This window comes from Panulirus ornatus, chromosome 68 (genome assembly GCF_036320965.1).
Source record: "Panulirus ornatus isolate Po-2019 chromosome 68, ASM3632096v1, whole genome shotgun sequence".
NCBI classification, from domain to species: domain Eukaryota; kingdom Metazoa; phylum Arthropoda; class Malacostraca; order Decapoda; family Palinuridae; genus Panulirus; species Panulirus ornatus.
This window is the reverse complement of record NC_092291.1, coordinates 1,087,117-1,112,326: the sequence shown is the minus strand read 5'-3', so window position 1 is coordinate 1,112,326 and position 25,210 is coordinate 1,087,117. Positions and strand designations below refer to the sequence as shown.

Genomic DNA, 25,210 nt, shown 5'->3' with positions numbered 1-25,210 from the left:
GTTATTAGGTACAGTAGGGTTGAGGGACAAGTCAATTGGGAGGTAAGTTTGAATGGAGAAAAACTGGAGGAAGTGAAGCGTTTTAGATATCTGGGAGTGGATTTGGCAGCGGATGGAACCATGGAAGCGGAAGTGAATCATAGGGTGGGGGAGGGGGCGAAAGTTCTGGAGCACTGAAGAATGTGTGGAAGTCGAGAACATTATCTCGGAAAGCAAATTGGGTAAGTTTGAAGAAATAGTGGTTCCAACAATGTTATATGGTTGCGAGGCGTGGGCTATGGATAGAGTTGTGCAGAGGAGGGTGGATGTGTTGGAAATGAGATGTTTGAGGACAATATGTGGTGTGAGGTGGTTTGATCGAGTAAGTAATGTAAGGGTATGAGAGATTTGTGGTAATAAAAAGAGTGTGGTTGAGAGAGCAGAAGAGGGTGTTTTGAAATGGTTTGGTCACATGGAGAGAATGAGTGAGGAAAGATAGACAAAGAGGATATAAGTGTCAGAGGTGGAGGGAACAAGAAGTGGGAGACCAAATTGGAGGTGGAAAGAGGGAGTGAAAAATATTTTGAGTGATCGGGGCCTGAACATGCAGGAGGGTGAAAGGCGTGCAAGGAATAGAGTGAATTGGAACAATGTGGTATACCAGGGTGGACGTGCTGTCAATGGATTGAACCAGGGCATGTGAAGCATCTGGGGTAAACCATGGAAAGTTCTGTGGGGCCTGGATGTGGAAAGGGAGCTGTGGATTCGGTGCATTATACATGACAGCTAGAGACTGAGTGTGAACAAATCTGGCCTTTCTTGTCTTTTCCTAGCGCTACCTCGCGCACATGCGGGTGGAGGGGGTTGTTATTTCATGTGTGCTGGGGTGACGATGGGAATGAATAAAGGCCGACAGTATGAATTATGTTCATGTGTATATATGTATATGTCTGTGTGTGTATATATATGTATACGTTGAGATGTATAGGTATGTATATTTGCGTGTGTGGACATGTATGTATATACATATGTATGTGTGAGAGTTGGGCCATTGATTCATCTGTATCCTTGTGCCACCTTGCTAATGCGGGAGACAGCGACAAAGTAAAATAAAATAATGAATAAAATAATAATAATAATAATAATAATAATAATAATAATAATAATAATAATAATAATAATTATTTATTTATTTATTATACTTTGTCGCTGTCTCCCGCGTTTGCGAGGTAGCGCAAGGAAACAGACGAAAGAAATGGCCCAACCCCCCCCATACACATGTATATACATACATCCACACACGCAAATATACATACCTACACAGCTTTCCATGGTTTACCCCAGACGCTTCACATGCCTTGATTCAATCCACTGACAGCATGTCAACCCCGGTATACCACATCGATCCAATTCACTCTATTCCTTGCCCTCCTTTCACCCTCCTGCATGTTCAGGCCCCGATCACACAAAATCTTTTTCACTCCATCTTTCCACCTCCAATTTGGTCTCCCTCTTCTCCTCGTTCCCTCCACCTCCGACACATATATCCTCTTGGTCAATCTTTCCTCACTCATTCTCTCCATGTGCCCAAACCACTTCAAAACACCCTCTTCTGCTCTCTCAACCACGCTCTTTTTATTTCTACACATCTCTCTTACCCTTACGTTACTCACTCGATCAAACCACCTCACACCACACATTGTCCTCAAACATCTCATTTCCAGCACATCCATCCTTCTGCGCACAACTCTATCCATAGCCCACGCCTCGCAACCATACAACATTGTTGGAACCACTATTCCTTCAAACATACCCATTTTTGCTTTCCAAGATAATGTTCTCGACTTCCACACATTCTTCAAGGCCCCCAGAATTTTCGCCCCCTCCCCCACCCTATGATCCACTTCCGCTTCCATGGTTCCATCCGCTGCCAGATCCACTCCCAGATATCTAAAACACTTCACTTCCTCCAGTTTTTCTCCATTCAAACTCACCTCCCAATTGACTTGACCCTCAACCCTACTGTACCTAATAATCTTGCTCTTATTCACATTTACTCTTAACTTTCTTCTTTCACACACTTTACCAAACTCAGTCACCAGCTTCTGCAGTTTCTCACATGAATCAGCCACCAGCGCTGTATCATCAGCGAACAACAACTGACTCACTTCCCAAGCTCTCTCATCCCCAACAGACTTCATACTTGCCCCTCTTTCCAAAACTCTTGCATTTACCTCCCTAACAACCTCATCCATAAACAAATTAAACAACCATGGAGACATCACACACCCCTGCTGCAAACCTACATTCACTGAGAACCAATCACTTTCCTCTCTTCCTACACGTACACATGCCTTACATCCTCGATAAAAACTTTCCACTGCTTCTAACAACTTTCCTCCCACACCATATATTCTTAATACCTTCCACAGAGCATCTCTATCAACTCTATCATATGCCTTCTCCAGATCCATAAATGCTACATACAAATCCATTTGCTTTTCTAAGTATTTCTCACATACATTCTTCAAAGCAAACACCTGATCCAAACATCCTCTACCACTTCTGAAACCACACTGCTCTTCCCCAATCTGATGCTCTGTACATGCCTTCACCCTCTCAATCAATACCCTCCCATATAATTTACCAGGAATACTCAACAAACTTATACCTCTGTAATTTGAGCACTCACTCTTATCCCCTTTGCCTTTGTACAATGGCACTATGCACGCATTCCGCCAATCCTCAAGCACCTCACCATGAGTCATACATACATTAAATAACCTTACCAACCAGTCAGCAATACAGTCACCCCCTTTTTTAATAAATTCCACTGCAATACCATCCAAACCTGCTGCCTTGCCGGCTTTCATCTTCCGCAAAGCTTTCACTACCTCTTCTCTGTTTACCAAATCATTTTCCCTAACCCTCTCACTCGACCAAAACACCCTATATCTGCCACTCTATCATCAAACACATTCAACAAACCTTCAAAATACTCACTCCATCTCCTCACATCACCACTACTTGTTTTCACCTCCCCATTTGCGCCCTTCACTGAAGTTCCCATTTGCTCCCTTGTCTTACGCACTTTATTTACCTCCTTCCAGAACATCTTTTTATCCTCCCTAAAATTTAATGATACTCTCTCACCCCAACTCTCATTTGCCCTTTTTTTCACCTCTTGCACCTTTCTCTTGACCTCCTGTCTCTTTCTTTTATACATCTCCCATTCAATTGCATTTTTTCCCTGCAAAAATCGTCCAAATGCCTCTCTCTTCTCTTTCACTAATACTCTTACTTCTTCATCCCACCACTCACTACCCTTTCTAATCAACCCACCTCCCACTCTTCTCATGCCACAAGCATCTTTTGCGCAATCCATCACTGATTCCCTAAATACATCCCAGTCCTCCCCCACTCCCCTTACTTCCATTGTTCTCACCTTTTTCCATTCTGTATTCAGTCTCTCCTGGTACTTCCTCACACAGGTCTCCTTCCCAAGCTCACTTACTCTCACCACCCTCTTCACCCCAACATTCACTCTTCTTTTCTGAAAACCCATACAAATCTTCACCTTAGCCTCCACAAGATAATGATCAGACATCCCTCCAGTTGCACCTCTCAGCACATTAACATCCAAAAGTCTCTCTTTCGCACGCCTGTCAATTAACACGTAATCCAATAACGCTCTCTGGCCATCTCTCCTACTTACATAAGTATACTTATGTATATCTCGCTTTTTAAACCAGGTATTCCCAATCATCAGTCCTTTTTCAGCACATAAATCTACAAGCTCTTCACCATTTCCATTTACAACACTGAACACCCCATGTATACCAATTATTCCCTCAACTGCCACATTACTCACCTTTGCATTCAAATCACCCATCACTATAACCCGGTCTCGTGCATCAAAACCACTAACACACTCATTCAGCTGCTCCCAAAACACTTGCCTCTCATGATCTTTCTTCTCATGCCCAGGTGCATATGCACCAATAATCACCCACCTCTCTCCATCAACTTTCAGTTTTACCCATATTAATCGAGAATTTACTTTCTTACATTCTATCACATACTCCCACAACTCCTGTTTCAGGAGTATTGCTACTCCTTCCCTTGCTCTTGTCCTCTCACTAACCCCTGACTTTACTCCCCAGACATTCCGAAACCACTCTTCCCCTTTACCCTTAATAATAATAATAATAATAATAATAATAATAATAATAATAATAATAATAATAATGGTGAATGAGTTTGGTAAAGTGTGCAAAAGAAGAAAGCTGAGAGTAAATGTGAATAAAAACATGGTTATTAGGTTCAGTAGGGTTGAGGGACAAGTTAATTGGAAGGTAAGTTTGAATTAAGAAAAACTGGAGGAAGTGAAGTGTTTTAGATAAATGGGAGTGAATTTCGCAGTGGATGGAAGCATGGAAGTGGAAGTGAGTCACAGGGTGGAGGAGGGGGCCAAGGTTCTGGGAGCATTGAAGAATGTGTGGAAGGTGAGAACGTTATCTAGAAGAGCTAAAATGGGTATGTTTGAAGGAATAGTGGTTCCAACAATGTTATATGGTTGTGAGCCATGGGTTATAGATAGGGTTGTTCGGAGGAGGTTGGATGTGTTGGATATGAGATGTTTGAGGACAATATGTAGTGTGAGGTGGTTTGATTAAGTAATGAAAGGCTAAAAGAGATGTGTTGTAATAAAAAGAGTGTGGGTGAGAAGAGGGCATGTAGCAATGGTTTGGTCACATGGAGAAAATGAATGAGGAAAGATTGACAAAGAGGATATATGTGTCAGAGGTAGAGGAAATGAGAAGTGGGAGACCAAATTGAAAGTGGAAGGATGGCGTGAAAAAGATTTTGAGTGATCAGGGCCTGAACATACAGGAGGGTGAAAGGCGTGCAGGGAATAGAGTGAAATGGAACGATGTGGTATATCAGGGTCGATATTCTGTCAATGGTTTGAACCAGGGCATGTGGAGCATCTGGGGTAAACCAAAGAAAGTTTTGTGGGGTCTGGATATGGAAAGGGAGCTGTGGCTTGAGTGCATTACACATGACAGCTAGAGACTTAGTGTGAATGAATGTGGCCTTTTGTGTCTTTCCCTAGCACTACCTTGCAGGTGGGTGGAGGGGGGATGCTATTCTACATGTGGCAGGGTGGCAATATGAATGGATGAAAGCAGGAAGTATTAATATATACATGTGTATATATGTATATGTCTGTGTGTGTATATGTATGTATGTATTCGTTGAAATGTACAGGTATGTATATGTGCATGTGAGGGTGTTTAAGTACATACATATTTATGTGGGTGGGTTGGGCCAGTCTTTCTTCTGTTTCCTTGTGTTACCTCACTAACGTGGAAGACAGCGGTTAAGTACAATAAATAAAAATAGAATAAATAATATCCTCCCCTCTTGTTTTTTTTTAATTTTCCAAAAGAAGGAACAGAGAAGGGGGCGAGTTGAGGATATTCCCTCAGAGGCCCAGTCCTCTGTTCTTAACGCTACCTTGCTAACGCGGGAAATGGCGAACAGTTTGAAAGAAAGAAAAGAAAAGAATAAATAATAATAATAATAATTGATAATATAATGAATGGTTCGATGAATCTAGGCACATAATAATAATAATAATAATAATAATAATAATAATAATAATAATAATAATAATCTTTTTCTTTCATACTATTCGCCATTTCCCGCATTAGCGAGGTAGTGTTAAGAACAGAGGACTGGGCCTTTTAGGGAATATCCTCACCAGGCCCCCTTCTCTGTTCCTTCTTTTGGAAAATAAAAAAGAAAAAAAAATTGAGAGGGGAGGATTTCCAGCCCCCCGCTCCCTTCCCTTTTAGTCGCCTTCTACGACACGCAGGGAATACGTGGGAAGTATTCTTTCTCCCCTATCCCCAGGGATAAAAATAATGATAATAATATTAATAATAATAATAATAATAATAATAATAATAATAATAATAATAATAATTAATAATAATAATAATAATGATAATAATATTAATAATAACAGTTGATAATTACACTACAGAGATATTATAGATGTTACAGAACTGGGATGTCATAATGGTAACTAGTTTGGCAATCATAGAAAAGTTTAAGATCAAGGTAGGATTGGATGTTTCCACTTTTTATACAAGCACATGAGTGAAGTACATCTACAAAGTGAAAATGACAGATATTCAGGAAGTTTTGATTAGTAAATACTGTGTTTGTGTGTGTGTGTGTGTGTGTGTGTGTGTGTGTAATTATCTTCTTACCCACAATCAGATCTTGCCATTAGATGAAGTTATACAAAATTTACGATGATTTACTCACCCTGTATCTATTGAACCATGAATCAAATAGCAAAGCACGCAGTGGAGCATTTATTTTGCATTTCTTCTCTGGAGAGGGTACATCCTTAATGATTGCTTCTATAACATCAGTTACATTAGTTCCAAACTTAGCCGAAATCTGAAAATATCAAATGTACTTTATTCATTTGTACACTGAAATCCCATGCATGATTCCATCTATCTACTGTGCAAGTTGATTATCCATGCATTTTTTCCCAATACACAGAAGGTGACTCGAGCACATTATTTTTCATACACACCGAGCCCTCATCTTTCTCTTGTATACTTACTTCTTCTGCATGTCAATCCTGACTTCTCAAATGGCCTTTACAAAACTGTATAATGAGGGGAAAATGCAAGTATCATAAAAATTTCACAAACATTCTGTTTTGCTGTTGATGTAATTACCCCTAAACCAAATTCTAAGGAAGAGTCCTAGTGTTACCCAGGATCCCTTTCCAGAGGCTCCTACTGCCTAAGGCAGTGATAGGTGATATTTCCAGTTGCAGAAAAATATGAACTATGCAGTGAAAATTTTTCTGATGAGACTTTAATGCCAAAGGTACAGCCTCTCTAAAGATGCCTTTTCACTTATAATGTTACCCTGAGTAGACAGAGTCCGGTAATACCACCACCTGTTTTCAGTATGTGAAACACAAGTATTCTTTTCTTTATGATAGCTGAGATGGCATGGGCAGCTGAGGCCCTAATCAAAGCCATTCCATTTCTGCTATATCTATATATACCCTAGCCTTAGCCAGGTACCCATTTTATCAACCAACCCCTAAGGGAAGATGACCAGCTGGGTAGACTGTAGACCGACTGCTGTAACCAGGATTCAAACCTATATGCTCCAACCTGGGCAGCCCATGAATGCGTCATAGTCAGGAATGCTAACCACTACACCACGGGAGTCCATACTCACTTCTTCCCAATCATCAGATGCTAATAGTATGCAGCTATCAAGCCTATAATCCAGAATTTTCTTGTTGCAGCAACAATCCCATATAAGAATGGATCTTTATCTACAAGCAAATAGATGAGGCAATACAGCACTTCTAATCATTACAAGAAGCCTGTCACTGCTACCTGAAAGTAAATAGATGAGACAGTGCAGCACTTCTAAAGAATACAAGAAGCCTGTCACTGCAACAACCCTGAGATAAATTACATAAAAGTGCTATCACAGTAAGCAATCTCCAACGCCTCCTTTTTCATCAACTAGTGTATCACAGGCAAAAAAATTCCATGTATGTGGTACCATTACTATACCTACATGTTCAACACACATACTTGCACTTAGATGCCTAGAGAGGTACATAACTATCTATATCTAAAATGGTTTGATGAAACCACTTGCACAATGCCCTTGTAATCATGAAAGCTTCACTGAAGCAGGGAGATGAGAAATAAAAGTTTGAATGTAAATCTAAATGGTAAGGACCTGGAGGAAGCAAAGTACCTACTTTAGACACCTGGAAGTAGATGTGGCAGTAGACGGAGCTATAAAGATTAAAGTGAGTCACATGATGGAATAGGAGGCTACATGAAAAGCCTGAATCCTTAAGGATCCACAAATCTATGGGAAAATGTTGCTTTTCTTCTATCAGTAAGATTTATGAACTAACCAAAAAATAAGTCTCTTCAGAAAAGTCTGCCCATACACTTTCTTATTTATTTATGAATAAAAAAATAAGAAAATAAAGATATGGCTGGCAGTGTATAGGCAGACTTTTCTGAAGAGACTTATTTTTTGGTTAGTTCATAAATCTTACTGATATAAGAAAAGCAACATTTTCCCATACATTTGTGGATCCTTAAGGATTCAGGCTTTTCATGTAGCCTCCTTTTCCACCATGTGACTCACTTTAATCGTTATAGCTCCGTCTACTGCCACATCTACTTCCAGGTGTCTAAAGTAGGTACTTTGCTTCCTCCAGGTCCTTACCATTTAGATTTACATTCAAACTTTTTTTTCTATTGCACAATTCAATTTATGGAGTTGGGGAGTCCAGAATTGTTCATCATTAAGCAAAAAAATTTAAGTTCCTATTGCCTGGTTTCCAAAGACATGATGATTCACTCAACATTTCAAAACAAAAATTAATTTTCCCTTACCAAAAGGAAAACATTATATAGCCTAAATGACATTCTGAATCAACTATTCAGATGATATGGATTATCTACAACCTATAAGCAATTTTCAATGATAGAAAAGCATATAAAAAATTCAACCTCTCAAGAAGTCTACTTGATCATACGAAAATAAGTTTAAAATAAAGAAATTACAAAGGTGGCCTCAATAGCACCTCCTACAGCCAAGTGAAACCTTTACTTCTTTTTCCTATTGTTTAAAAAAATACATGGAAACTGTGCTTATTAAAACTTCTACTATAACTAAGGCAAAAGATACTATATCACAGATCAAAATTACAATAAGTGGTGTACACTGCAAAATAAACATGTAGTTTTGAAAGATTTTATTCAAATGTGCATAATTACTTCTTTCAAACATGATACATGCAAATGCAATTGCTGATAATGAATGCATTCAATAAAACTAATATCGTAGAAGCTGGCCCTGTATAATGTTTCAATTAAATGTGTTTTACTCTAATGCCTCTATCAAGTGGGGAACTTAAATTTGCTCTAAGTCATAAAGTCCCACTTTTAAGTTCATAAAGTTGTAAAGCTATTTCTTCTTAGGGTTTGATGGTGTTGCCCCAAGGGTTAAGCGGATGTCATTAAAACTGCTAAAGGAGGAATTGATTGCTTCACACAAAGATGATTAATCAAGTGAAGATCTATTGGAACTAGAATCACACTGAGATGAAAATGGAACCCTTTCTATTGAAGCATGATCCTAGCAAGTATAAACAACGAAAGGAATGTCCAGGGCTATCCAATTTACTGAGGGAGTAGTAGCTGTTTTCAGCTAGGATGATCCCAAGAGACCCAAGTTCGTAAGTTGCTAAGATGGTGGATAATGCTATTCACTGTTATAGATACATCTATCTGCAGTAGAAAAGACAGTCAGTCCAACAATCTTTGGATAAATTCTTCAAGATCAAACTGAAGTAGTAAGAGAAGCTTCAAGAGTCTACACATCTAATTACACCCGCAGATGAGGGGGCAGACAATCCAGCTCCTTTATCTAGAACTCACCACTCTACCTTTATTTGCTTCTAAAAGTAAATTTAACAACTGTTGTTGGAGAGTGTTCATAGTATTCATGTAATCTATACTGTATTTGATATTACAATAACATATATGTTCATGTGCTGTACATTAACTTAGTTTTGTCTTTTATTAAAGAAAACATTTCTGCGTTAGGTCCCAGAAAACATAACTAGCCTTTATACATGCGTTTTTATGGGAATAATGGATTAATTTTAAGTTGTTTCACTTAAGGTCAAACTTTCCTGGAATGTGACTCTGATATTAACTAAGGCCAACCTGTAGGTGACAAGCAATCAATAACCATGGATATACTGTCATCTTGAAGCTTAGTAACAGTGATTAATTGATCCCACACTGCAGCAGCAGACATATTTCCCTTTCTGGCCCAGGGTGCTATCTTTACATTTTGCCTCACCCACACATGAGTTGCTGCATTCAAACCACAAATACCTACTCTCTCCTCTCTCTCCATCTCACTTATAATAATTGACATGTAACTCGCACAACTCTTTCCTCTTAACTCTAAATTTTCCACACTAAATTGATACTTACATCCAAGGAAGTTCACCAGAATAATGCATCTCCAGTACCAATTCAGAATAGCACCGATGGCTGAGGTAGGCTGATTAATTTCATGAATTTTTGGAACCCACCTCATCTCTAGTGACATTACCCTTAAACCTAGCTCTTTCTCAATCCATTTCTGCATCATTCCCAATTTCAAATCCAACTTCATCTCCGTTGAACACCATATGTTTGTTTTCTCATCTGATCTCCCTGAAATCCAGCAATTAAAAGTTACCACTCATTTTCACTATCAAATGTCTAACTTTAGCATCATCTCCACTCCAAGCAATATCTGCACTTACTTCAGTATAAAAATATCCACAGCTCACTCTGTGGATCTTGAGTTTACTCTATTTGAAAAATTTCTGTACTATCTAAAATTCTGACTTCATTTTGTGAATGTCCCCCCAAATTCCTTCAACTTGATCTCATACTCTGAAGTACTGCTTCTTTCAAATCAATGTGCTGAAGTATTTCATGTAAGTGATTTCAATGTACACTACTCAGATTAGCTTGAAATCCTCCTGTTGGAGTCAAGACCTTTCTTTTTTTCCCCCTCTGATGACCTGAGACAGATAATACACACCCAGCTAAAGCTTATGAGTGTTAAAACCACTTCTTTAGTACACTTAACCTGTTTTTAACCCCTGATCCTTCCCACTATTCCTGTGACCACAAGATTTGTCACTTCCTATTGGGCATGTGTACCAAATATCCTCCTCATGGAAATGTGAACTCTGTTACTTTTGAGGGGCTCAATGGTCATCCTTACACAAATTTTCTTACTGACTCACACTGACTTTCCTGGCTTCACTAACAGGGAAGCCTCCACCTGTGCTGACAACATAAAGAAATATTCATTCTCTATCATGGTTTTTGATTCCTCTTACAGAGTCTACTGCCTGTTGCCTTATGAACCAACAGTATTGGATATAACACTTTTACCTTCTCCTAAATCTCACTTTTCCTTCATTTCTGCTTGGAGTCACTGCATAGCTGTTATTCACAGGGTCAAACAAAAATAAATTGTGCTGATTTGACTTCTAATAAATCTGGTCGTTAAACAAAGCATCTCCAATTACTTCTGTAATTCAAGCTTTCATTCTCTTTTCCAACCAGATAAATCTGCTTCTAACTCTCCTTCTGATAAAGCTTCTCTTTTTGGTACTTAACTCACCTCTGACTCAACTTTGGATTATTCTACTCTAATCCTCCCTACAATGAACCTATGACCTCTTCTATATTTCCCCCTTATGATCTTCTGGATTCTATCCCAACTACAAGTGGGCAAGGCATGTGATCCAAATGGCACACCTCATCTAAGGAACCAAGCCTCTGACCTAGCCCCAATCCATGCTCATTTTCTTTTATCTCAGTCTAAGACCCAAACTTTTACTCCTTAGATGCATGCCTTGGTGAAGCCCATACCTAAGAAAGGAGAGCATTCTATTCCTTCCAACTATCACCCCATTGTTCTCACTTTTGTTGTATCTAAAGAACTGGAAACCCTCCTTAATTCTCAGTCACAGAATAATCTAAATCACTGTGCAAAATCTAATGGTAATCTTCTCTATTTCTTTGTCTCTCTGGGATTTTGGTGAATCTTTTGTATTGGCCCTTGACATCTATGAAGTATTTGATGATGTGGCACAAGTTTTTGCTTTCCAACCATCCTTTTTTTTCTAATCACCAATGCATAGCTTCTTATCAAGTCAGTCCACTATGATACTTGCCAATGGATGACTTCATTTAACTCCCCTTATGTCAACAATGACATCCCTCAGGGATCTGTCCCATGGCCTACCCTCTTTCTTCTTCTTTTTATAAGTTATCATCCTTCAGTTCTTGTTTCCAACAATCATTCTTTTACTTGCACTGAACATATCTTTCTTAATTTGGACCAGTGTAATATCTTAGAATGAGGAAGCAATAACCTGGTTGTGTTCATTAGGGTTAAAGTGCAATTTTCATCTGTAACTCTCAAAATGTCACTCAGTTTCTACTAATTTCAAAATACAGCAATTCAACCCTCAAATAATAAACACGTTGGGCATTGCCATACCCAACATCATATCTCAGAAACCCAACATACTAAGCATCACAAATTCCATTTCCAAAAATCTGGGTTGTTGTATAAGCACAATAATTATCTTTTTTGTTGCCAGGTATTCAATATCTATAAGGGTCTTCTTTCTCAAGTATGGAGGTTTGTTCACATATCTAGGGTGGCTGTACCTCCACCTCTCTAGAGTGGAATCATGAGACTTCCATCTCATAAACTCTCACAATGACCTCTTTTCATCCATCCCTTTCCATCTACTGCAATGTTGCTGTGATCTCTTTGCTCTATATATATTATTTCAACCACTGCTCTCATAAGCTGTATGTATGTGCTCAAACCATTATGGTTTGGATCTATGACACATGACTGGCTGCTTCTTTCCATAATTTCTATGTGGAGATCAGTAACTAAGGTATTGACTTTCATGACACTTCCTTACATTCTGAGAGAAGTTCTGGATTTCTCCTCCATTTTTCTTCCTCTCTTCCTATAAACTTTCAAACCTTAACTTGTTTGGGAAAAAAGAGTTCTGAAGTCATATTTGCAAACAGATATCATAAGCCATTTAAAAATTTCATGTTTCAAACAGTGCCACAAAGAAACATAAGCATCACAACCACAAGACTTTTAACCCTATGGTGAGGCAAATGCAATGATTTTTCTCATATGGCGGAGACAAAAATACAAATATTGAAAAAATCAAATACATTTCTCAAGTCTGTCTTTATAATTAATAACTAAAGTGCAATTTTCCATGACTTAGCTCTTTAAATTCTGCTATACCACTGGCAAAAACATGAGGTATTCCTCAAAAATTTTCAGGCATACTAAGTGGTACAGGAGGTGTGTGGATCAGATGATTGCTTTAAAGAATGTATTTTAAAAATACTGACCTTAGAGAAACAGATGGATTTGCATGTAGCATTTATGGATCTAGAGAAAACATATGATAGGGTTCGTAGACATGCCTTGTGGAAGGTTTTTAGAATATGCAGTGTGGGAGAAGAGCTGCCAGAAGCAGTGACAAGTTTTTGTCATGGGTGTAAGGCATGTGAATAAGAATGAAGGCTGGAGAGTGAATGGTTCCAAGCAAAGCTTGGCTTGCTGGAGGGGTGTGTGATATCATCATGGCTGTTTAATTTGTTTATGGGTAGTTAGGGAGGTAATTGCGACAGTCTTGGAGAGAGGAGCGATTGTAAAGTCTGTGGGTGATGAGGGCAGCCTGGAAAGTGACTCAGTTATTGTTTACTGATGATAAAGCATAAATGGCAGATTCAAATGAGAAACTGCAGAAGTTGGTGAATGAGTCTGCAAGTGTGTGTGAAGGAAGTTGAGATTAAATATAAATAAAAGCAAGGTCATTAGGTTTAACAAGTCTAAGGGCAGGTTAGTGGAACAGAGAAAAACTAGAAGAAATTAGATGTTTTAGACACCTGGGTATGGACATGGTAGGGAATGAAACCATAAAAGTGGACGCGAGTCATAGGGTAGGTGAAGTTTTAGGAGCACTGAAGAATGTGTGGAAAAAGAGAACATTATCTGGAAGGGCGAAAATGGGTTTGAAGGTATAGTAGTCCCAGCAGTATATGAATATGAGCCATGGGCTACTGATAAGTCTGTGAGGAGGATGGTAGATGTGTTGGAAATGTAAAGCTTAAGGAAAATATGTAGTGTAAGGAGGTTTGATTGAGTGTAATGAAAGGGTAAGAGTGAGGTGTGGTAACAAAGAGTGGGGTTGATAGAGCTGACGAGGGTGTGCTGAAATGATTTGGACATTTAAAGAGAACGAGTTACAGAGAATTAAATAAATAGACCACAAAACACAAGGTCTAATACTTAAAAAGAAAAAAGTAAGGAAAGGTTGACAAAAGATATATGTGTCAGAAGTGGAGGAAACAAAGGTAATGGGGAGATCAAATTGGTGATGGAAAGACGGAGTGGAAAAGATCTTGAGCAATCAAAGCCCAAACATGCAAGAGGGTGAAATGAGATAGAATGAATTGGAATGATGTGGCATACTGGGGTTGACGTGCCATCAATACACTGAACCAGGGTATGTGAAATGTTTGGGGTGAATCATGGAAAGGGTTGCAGGGACCTGGTTGTGGATATGGAGCTGTGTTTTGGTGCATTAAACATTAAAGCTAGAGAATGGATGAGTGGATGCAGCCTTTCCTTGTTCCTGGCCTTACTTTACTAATGAGGAAAATGGCAATCAGGTATGAAAACTGAGTTGTGTAGTATTTTTGCAAGAGTTCTTATCACAAACAAAACTGATTACTTACACTTTGACATAAAAATATATATCATGTGAGAATGACACAATAATAGGATTTTATGACAGGAAGGAGCGCATCTCATTCAGGTGTCCTTGACACCACACATACTTCTAGTATATGACAAGAGTTTAGGCTGCAGTGTCTGGAAAAAATGTGTTGGATGCCACTACAAGTATTAATGACCATATGTTTCATATCTGCAGCAGGGGTAGCTATTTCAAGAATTCATCCTCATAGGAAGTCAACCATTCCCTCTTAATAGATCCTCATATAACGTGAACTGTTTCCAAAAGGTTAAATCTTTATTCAGTGCCACCATTCAATGTGAATGGATACCCAGCAACCCCAACATGTCACCCTTCCATTGATATATTATAAAAAAATTATTCTTCATTGTCTCCTGAAATGTTAAAGTACAACAATTACTTGCTTTCTCAAAGAACTACACATAATTTTGTTTGTTTACACTGCATACTAAGGTAAGGTGGCCTAGGTGAAGGGAGCATGTGGTATCTTCTCATCATAGTTACCTTTAAGTAACAGAGCTTAGTTGATATTTCTGCATGCTATCAATATTTATGATGACATCTAGCATCTACTTATGCTTTTAGTAAATGAAGCCTGGCATTCCTCACATGCGGGTTAATAAATCTGGTCTACAACTGTTGCACAGGTTCTTCCATACTGCACATCTGTAACTACAGTGGGAACTGTGGGGGTAGAATTATGTCTACAAACTCCTAAGGAGCTTTGGTTAATTTCCTCATTCTTTCTCTTGTACTCCTTATTCTTGTTTTCATTTGAGATTGCAACAATTAAAACATGCTGTGCCCAAGCCATGTCTAATACTGTTTCAAGAAGCAAATACACTATGAATGGTCATACAATTACAAGCTTTACACAGTTTTTTAATAATGTGCAAATCAGTTAGTACTAACCAAAACTTGAGTTCTATAATTAAGTCATGCATATATGAGATGTTTATAATGTATGCACTGTGCCTATTTAGATACAAGCATGTTTCCCAAATATGTATCGAAAAGAACAGCCCAGGAACCTCAAACAAATGTGCAACTACAGTCATGATATTCTAGTTTGCCATGAAGTCTGTGATAGATTGGTAAAGTGTGTGGCTCAGCTGGTAAAGACAGATATGCAGAATAAAGAAGTTAGTGCAACCAAGCAATGACTGGTGCTAGCTCAGAGCCACACTTCCTTAAAACCCAAGGAGGTATACCATCTGACCCTTTCGTCTTGTCCACATAAAGCTGGAAGAGTACCTGAAAGACATTGTGCAAGGAGAATATAGGAGATGGCTTAGGTTCAGAGGAAGGAGATGGGGGCAGAGCATTAGGAGGTAAATCCTCTAAAAGTAAGTCAGAGAATAACAAGGTACTATACAGAGTGGCTGTCTTATTAGTGTTCTTTTAATAATCACCATTTCCCATATTAGTAAGGTAACACCAAAAACCAACAAAGAAAGGCCATATTTGCTCACATTCATCCTCTCCCTGTCATGTATAATGCACCAAAACTGCAGCTCCCTATCCACAACCATGCCCCACAGACCTTTTCATGGTATACCCTGGCTGCTCCACATGCCCTGGCTCAGTCCACTGACACATGTTGATTCCTGCATACCACATCATTCCAATTCACAGTAGCCTATGCAAACCTTTCATCCTTCTGCATGTCCAAGCTCTTATCACTCAAATCATTTTCATTGCAATTTTCCAGTTCCAATTTGGCCTCCCCTTTCTCGTTGTTCCTTCCACTTCTGATACACATGTCCTCTTTGTCAACCTTTCCCCATTCATTCTTTCCATGTCTCTTAACCATTTCAGTAACCCCCTTCAGTTCTCTCAACCACATTCCTTTAATTAACACAGCCTTCTCATCCTTTCCTTACTTACTCGATCAAACCACCTCACACCACACATTGTCCTAAAACATTTCATTTCCAACACATCCACCCTTCTCTCCACAGCCTCATCTACAGCTCATGCCTTACATCCATACAATATTAATAGGACTACTATGCCTTTAAACACACCCATTTTTGCACTCCTAGATAACAATTTCTTTTTCCACATATTCCTCAGTGTTCCCAGGACCTTCACCTCCTCACCCACCCTGTGAGTCCCTTCCACTTCCATGGTTCCATTCCCTACCATGTCCACTCCCAAGCATCTAAAACACATCACTTACTCCAATTTTTCTCCATTCAAACTTAACCCCAACTAACCCATCCCTCAACCCTGCTAAACCTAATAATCTTGCTTCTATCAATATTTACTCTTAATTTCCACCTTTCACACATTCTTCCAAAAAATATCTAATCTCAATTCCCACCTTTCACACATTCTTCCAAACACAGTCACCAACTTCTGCAGTTTCTCACTTGAATCAGCCACCAGAGATGTAACATCAGCAAACAACAACTGATTCACTTCCTAGGCCCTCTCATCCTTAACAGACTATATATCTGTATCTCTCCAAGACTTGCATTTACCTCCCTCACCACCCCATTCATTACAAATTAAACAGCCATGGTAACATCAAACACCCTTGATGCTAACCAACCTCCATTTGGAACCATTCATTCTCCTCTCTTTCTACTTGCACACATACCTTACACCCTTGATAAAAACTTTTTACTGCTTCCAGCAGCTTTACTCTCACACTGTATATTCTTAAGACCTTCCACAAGGCATCTCTATTAACCCTACCATATGCTTTCTTTGGATCCATAAATGCTGAATAGAAATCCATTTGTCTTTCTAAATATCTCTTATACACATTCTTTAAAAAAAGAAATATTCCCTGATTCACACATCCTCTGCCAATTCTGAAACAACACTGTTCCTCCACAATCTGATGCTCTGTACATATCTTCATCATCTCAATCACTACTCTACCATACAACTTACCAGGCACCCTATACATCTGTATTTTGAACACTCACCTTTACCCCCTTGCCTTTATACAAAGCCACTATACATGCATTCTGCCAGACTCAAGACACTTACCATAACCCATACATACCTTGGAAATCCCAACTTACCAATGAACAAGTTTCCTGCTTTCTTTAAGATTTTCATTCCAATTCTATCCACCTTGCAACATTCACCTCAAGTGATGCTTTCACCTTCTCTTTTCTCCTCACCAAACCACTCTCCTTGACTCCCTCACTTTGAATATCATTCTATCCTTCAAAATACTCACTGCATCTCCCCCTCACTTCATCACTACCTGTTACCACTTTCCAATTTACCTTCTTCACTGATGTTCCCATTTGTTCTCTTGTTTTTTGCACAATATCAACCTCCTTCCATAACATCTTATTCTCCCTACAGTGCATTGATACTTGCTCACCCTAACTTTCATTTGCCTTCTTTATCAACCTCTGCACTTTTATCTTGACCTCCTGCCACTTTCTCTTATACACCTCCAAATCATATGCACTCTTTCCCTGCATTAACACCCAAATGCTTCTCTTTTGTCTTTCATTAGTACCTTTACTTTTTCATACCATCACTCATTGTCCTTTCTAATCTACTTTCACATGCCACGTGCATCTCCTGCAATTGCCAGCACTTTTATCATTCTACACTCAATCTCTCTTGGTATCTCTCAATACAAGTCTCTCTTCCAAGCTCATCTACTCTCACTAATCTGTTTTTGTCAAAGATATTTTCACTTTTCTGAAAACCTCCACAAATCTTCATCCGTGTCCACTGATCATCTTACCAACTCACATACTTATACTTGCATATGTCCCTCTTTTTAAATCAGGTATTCCTATCACCAATATAATTCTTATCATTATCATTAATATTACTTTTCACAATGACAGATATTTGTTCACTTGTTATACATCACGACACACAATCCAGCCACTGTTGTTCACAGTTTGTAAATACAAAAGACTAAAAATGAATATTGAATTCAAACAGCAAAAGACCACTGGGTCCTTTTGAAGCTGTTTGTTAGAATGGGATATATCAGAAACTCACAGATTAATGTCATAAAAGTTAGAAGATATACAGATAAATCAAAGAGAATTACCTGCATATTGTCACTATGGCTATGGAGGAACAAATATTGTAAGTCATGGACTTGAAGCAAAGTATTTATCAAGTCTATTCTTAAACATATCTATAGTACTGCTTTCAACCACTCTAATTGGCAAATCATTCCATCTGTTAATAATCCTGTTGAAGAAAAAGTAGTCACCTCATCTGAGGTAAAATGTTTGCCCTCGAGTTTGTATCTAATGCTATGAGTAAAATCATATGAATCAAGTCACTTGCTAGATCAAGATTATCAAGTATTTTGATAATCTTGGGTATGTGTATTAGACCACCTCTTAACCTTCTCTTTTCAAAGCTGAATAGATTCAAGTCATTTAATTTGCTCTCATAGGATTGTTTCTCAATCCAGAAATCATCTTGGTAGCATAATGATGCTCTCTCTCCATTCTATGTCTTTTTTTGGAAGTGACCAAAATTGAACTCAAGATGTGGACAAACTAACGAGCTGTAAAGAGTATGAATGACTTCCATGGACTTAAATTCAATGGTCCTACCTATGAATCCAAGAATTTTGTTTGCTCTTTTCAGTTTCTGCACACTGCTTACTTGGTTTTAGGTCACAAGAGATTATTATGCCTAAGTATTTTTCCTAATTTATCTGAAAAGAATTCACAGTAGCTATTTACTTTACTAATGATGTGTAAAACTTTGCACTTAACAATATCTAAATTCATTTGCCACTTAAGAGCCCAGTCCATTAGTTTGTTTATGTCAATTTCAAGTTATAGATGTTCAACTTCATTTCTAGATCTATTTCCCCAGCTTTTATTCAGTATTTATTTTGCTTCGTCGCTGTCTCCAGCACTTGTGAGGTAGCGCAAGGAAACACACGAAAGAAATGGCCCAACCCACCCCCATACACATGTATATACATACATGTCCACACACGCAAATATACATACCCATACATCTCAATGTACACATTTATATACACACACAGACATATACATATATACACATGCACACAATTCACACTGTCTGCCTTTATTCATTCCCATCGCCACCTCGCCACACATGGAAATAACATCCCCCTCCCCCTCATGTGTGTGAGGTAGTGCTAGGAAAAGACAAAAAAGGCCCCATTCGTTTACACTCAAGTCTCTAGCTGTCATGCAATAATGCCCAAAACCACAGCTCCCTTTCCACATCCAGGCCCCACACAGCTTTCCATGGTTTACCCCAGACGCTTCACATGCCCTGATTCAATCCATTGACAGCACGTCGACCCCGGTATACCACATCGATCCAATTCATTCTATTCCTTGCCCGCTTTTCACCCTCCTGCATGTTCAGGCCCCGATCACTGAAAATCTTTTTCACTCCATCTTTCCACCTCCAATATGGTCTCCCACTTCTCCTCGTTCCCTCCACCTCCGACACATATATCCTCTTGGTCAATCTTTCCTCACTCATTCTCTCCATGTGCCCAAACCATTTCAAAACACCCTCTTCTGCTCTCTCAACCACGTTCTTTTTATTTCCACGCATCTCTCTTACCCTTACATTACTTACTCGATCAAACCACCTCACACCACATATTGTCCTCAAACATCTCATTTCCAGCTCATCCACCCTCCTGCGCACTACTCTATCCATAGCCCACGCCTCGCAACCATACAACATTGTTGGAACCACTATTCCTTCAAACATACCCATTTTTGCTTTCCGATATAATGTTCTCGACTCCCACACATTCTTCAAGGCTCCCAGGATTTTCGCCCCCTCCCCCACCCTATGATTCACTTCCACTTCCATGGTTCCATCCGCTGCCAGATCCACTCCCAGATATCTAAAACACTTTACTTCCTCCAGTTTTTCTCCATTCAAACTTACCTCCCAATTGACTTGACCCTCAACCCTACTGTCCCTAATAACCTTGCTCTTATTCACATTTACTCTTAACTTTCTTTTTTCACACACTTTACCAAACTCAGTCACCAGCTTCTGCAGTTTCTCACATGAATCAGCCACCAGCGCTGTATCATCAGCGAACAACAACTGACTCACTTCCCAAGCTCTCTCATCCCAACAGACTGCATAGTTGCCCCTCTTTCCAAAACTCTTGCATTCACCTCCCTAACAACCCCATCCATAAACAAATTAAACAACCATGGAGACATCACACACCTCTGCCGCAAACCTACATTCACTGAGAACCAATCACTTTCCCCTCCTCCTACACGTACACATGCCTTACATCCTCAATAAAAACTTTTCACTGCTTCTAACAACTTGCTTCCAACACCATATATTCTTCGTACCTTCCACAGCGCATCTCTATCAACTCTATCATATGCCTTCTCCAGATCCATAAATGCTACATACAAATCCATTTGCTTTTCTAAGTATTTCTCACATACATTGTTCAAAGCAAACACCTGATCCACACATCCTCTACCACTTCTGAAACCACACTGCTCTTCCCCAGTCAGATGCTCTGTACATGCCTTCAGCCTCTCAATCAATAGCCTCCCATATAATTTACCAGGAATACTCAACAAACTTATACCTCTGTAATTTTAGCACTCACTCTTATCCCCTTTGCCTTTATACAATGGCACTATGCACGCATTCCGCCAATCCTCAGGCACCTCACCATGAATCATACATACATTAAATAACCTTACCAACCAGTCAACAATACAGTCACCTCCTTTTTTAATAGATTCCACTGCAATACCATCCAAACATGCTGCCTTGCTGGCTTTCATCTTCCATAAAGCTTTTACTACCTCTTCTCTGTTTACCCAATCATTTTCCCTAACCCTCGCACTTTGCACACCACCTCAACCAAAACACCCTATATCTGCCACTCTATCATCAAACACATTCAACAAACCTTCAAAATACTCACTCCATCTCCTTCTCACATCACCACTACTTGTTATCACCTCCCCATTAGCCCCCTTCACTGAAGTTCCCATTTGTTCCCTTGTCTTACGCACTTTATTTACCTCCTTCCAAAACATCTTTTTATTCTCCCTAAATTTAATGATACTCTCTCACCCAAACTCTGATTTGCCCTCTTTTTCACCTCTTGCACCTTTCTCTTGACCTCCTTCCTGTCTCTTTCTTTTATATATCTCCCAGTCATTTGCATTTTTTCCCTGCAAAAATCGTCCAAATGCCTCTCTCTTCTCTTTCACTAATAATCTTACTTCTTCATCCCACCACTCACTACCCTTTCTAATCAACCCACCTCCCATGCTTTTCATGCCACAAGCATCTTTTGCGCAAGCCATCACTGCTTCCCTAAATACATTCCATTCCTACCCCACTCCCCTTACCTCCTTTGTTCTCACCTTTTTCCATTTTGTTCTCAGTCTCTCCTGGTACTTCCTCACACAAGTCTCCTTCCCAAGCTCACTTACTCTCACCACCCTCTTCCCCCCAACATTCTCTCTTTTTTTCTGCAAACCCATTCAAATCTTCACCTTCGCCTCCACAAGATAGTGATCAGACATCCCTCCAACTGCACCTCTCAGCACAACATATTCTGATATCTTGCAATACAGCCCATTATTAATATCACTAATTAATATGAGAAAGAGAACCACTCCTAAGACTAATCCTTGTGGCACTCAGTTTGTTACATCTAACCATTCTATCTAAGGTCTGACCATTAATAACAACTTTTTTTTATTGCATCAACCAATTTCTTATCCACTGAGGTACAATGTCATGTGGTGCCTTCTCCACCTCCCAGAGGTGTGGTACCTTCCTCTCTTCTTCACTTGATACATCTCTCTGACTGGTCCTTTTCACACCTTCACATAGAATCTACCATTATTTAAAAAAATTCATTTCTTTCAATGTAAATGACTGTTGCCATACGAGTGGAAAAATAGTGGACTCCCTTTTTATAGTAAAGGCAAGTTCAGTCTGGAGTGTGGATGCCATACTGACTATTTTGCCAGTGACATAGAGGGCTTAGGTAGTAGAGTAATGGTCCCTCCAATATCCCCTACAAATTTAAGGTATATTCCTAAGACCACATTTACTTGTGTGGCTTTGCCACCAGCAAAAGGGAGGGCTTAGGTGGTAGTGTATTGACCTCGCCAAATACCCCAACCAAATCAAGGATATCTTATCCCCTGCCCTAGAAGCTATCCCTCAAGTAGTAGGCTGCTGACAGCAGCCAGGGCAGTACTACTATCCTGACTCAGAAGTATTACAGTGGTGACCAGAACCATCTACACCCTCCACGTTAGGATTGCTGGTCTTACTTTCTTCATCAAAACTGGACTACCAAGCTAGTCCTACCATCATCTTCTTACAAGCACCACACACCTACTCAAATTTCATTTCTTTTCTTCACATAAGTCATGCCATCTCCTGTTTCCATAATCATTCTAAATGTAATCATGGTAGAGTCCACCAAACTTATGGCCCCCAGTTCCTGGCATGATGGGGTGCTAAGAATCTTTGGGTTCCCACTTGACTCTAAAAATCAATGAGGAGGGATCAGATAGTCATAACACTGGCTCCTCCCATGACGTTTCCCTCTCTAATAGAACTGCCTCTTTATCTATTCACTCTACCACCATTCATGGTCTTTCTAGTAACCTCTATTATACTGAAAACTAACTGTCTAGTACCTCTCCTAATATCTTGTCTCTGAGCCTGGTTGTCTTGATGAAATTCTGACAAGCCCCTCTCTCATATCCAACTAAAATCTCCACTCATGATTATGTTTCAAAAAAGGTGTCTCTGCTTATTCCAACATCAACACATCTGTGGCATGCCTTGATAACTCTGAGTCCCCAAACTTTGATGTTATCTGGCTCAAGGTCTGTCTCCAACTACCAATGTTTTCTTTTGTTTCAACTTCTGCTCTCCGAGTCCTACAAATTCTATAACTTCCTTTGACTATCTACACTCCTACTATGAGACAGTCACATTTTGTCAACCATAAGCGAAGATCCTCTACCTGGATTTCAGTGTTCACCATAGGCAATGGTTGACCTCCTCCCATGCAGATGGTGGAAGAAATTAAATCATTCACTTTCTCCATTCTCAATAATACAAAGCAAATCATCATCTACCCTACCCATATTCCTGAATGCTCACCTGAAACTTTTTCACCTTTAATTCTTCCTGCTATATCTACATAATCTAACCTCCCACTGGTTCATATGACCACACTTTCATAAACGTGTCTATTTTGATGGCACTAACCTCTCCAGCAGCCATTTCTAAACATAAATACTGGCACCTTAATAAAGCTGACTGGAATAACTTACAAACTTCCTTTTTGAGTTCCTTAGACACAAAAATTTCTTTCCTGTGTTGATGCTTCTGTCTTCACTAAACATATGACAGACAGTTACAGGAATGGAAGTGTGTATCCCATCTTCCCTAAAGACTACCAATCCTATTCTGAAGCTACTTGGGCAAGGGATTAGGCCCATCAGGCATGGAAAAGCACTCCTTCCTCTGACTTTCTTTCAGCATTTATCAATGCCCATAATCAGAGCAAGTACATTACCTATGAGGCAAAGCATTCCTTTATCCAAAAGAAGTGTGATAACCTCTCCTGTTCATCCAGTGATAGGTCTTTCCAGTCTTCAGCTAAGGCATCTCTAACAACCTCTGTTGCTCCACTTTTCCATCACTTTTCTGTTCTAATGGTGCTATAGCTGTTGCTTCCATTGAAAAAGCAACTCTCTTTGGTTCTCATTTCTCCTCTAAAGCTATCGCAGTAGATTCTAACATTCCTTCAATCCCTGATTCCCCTCATGATAATCTTATGCCCTTCCCTGTAATCTCTTTTTGAACTGTCTGACACCTACTTCTCACTCTGGACAAAAGCAAGGCTTGCGAACCTAATGGCATCCATCCCTGTGTACTGAGAGAACTTGTTTCCAAACTTGCACCTGCACTTGCTCATCTGTTCCATTTCTGTTTGAAAACTAGAACTTTCCTCTTCTTAGAAGCATGCATTGATACATCCCATTCCAAAGGGCAACCCTTCTATCCTCGCAAACTAGTATCATGTTGATATGACTTTATGACTTTTACTGTTTCCACAGATTTGAATCCCTCCTCAACTCTCATATTTGAATCTCACAATCTTCTGCCTGATGATTAATATGGCTTTTGTAAGGAGAGACCTACTAATGATATCCTATCCAGTCTTACTTGTGTTTGGTCATCATCTTTGAAAGATTTTGGGGAATCAAATGTAGTTGTCCTTGATACATCAAAAACTTTTGACAGGGTCTCATCTCTAAGCTCCCCTCTTTTGGCTTCTTTAACTCACTTGGCTCCCTCATATCTAGTTTCCTCTCTGGTTGATCACACCCCATGGATAGTGATGAATTAGCCTTTCCCTATCAAGAGCAATGCCCCTCAAAGTTATGTACTGTTTCCAACACTTTCTCATTTTTAAAAAATCAATGATTTCCTTTCTTCTGCAATAAACATGTACACACATTTGTTGACTACTCAACATTGCATTCCTCCACAACTTCCAAATCTGCTCCTACCCCTCTCACTCGCTCTGCATCTTGTCCTAACAGAGCTTCCTCTATAAACTAAGACTTGAACAAAATATATCAATGGGGTAGACAAAATCTGGTTAATTCCTCCAAAATCCAGTTTTTGCTCATCTCTCTATTGAAAATTCTTTAGAATTTTTTTGATGGATTTGTAATTCCATCTCTATACAATGAACATATTTGGTATTAC

At 39.3% G+C, this 25,210-nt stretch overlaps 1 protein-coding gene across 2 annotated transcripts in view; it reads right to left on the bottom strand.

The window, feature by feature from the left end:
• Positions 1 to 25,210, bottom strand: part of LOC139747246 (translation factor GUF1, mitochondrial-like) — a 324,019-nt gene that overhangs the window by 140,802 nt on the left and 158,007 nt on the right. For both annotated transcript variants that reach the window (XM_071659309.1, XM_071659310.1), the window contains exon 5: positions 6,319 to 6,456. In XM_071659309.1, coding sequence (XP_071515410.1) covers positions 6,319 to 6,456 — 138 coding nt within the window. The remainder of the gene's footprint in view (positions 1 to 6,318; positions 6,457 to 25,210) is intronic.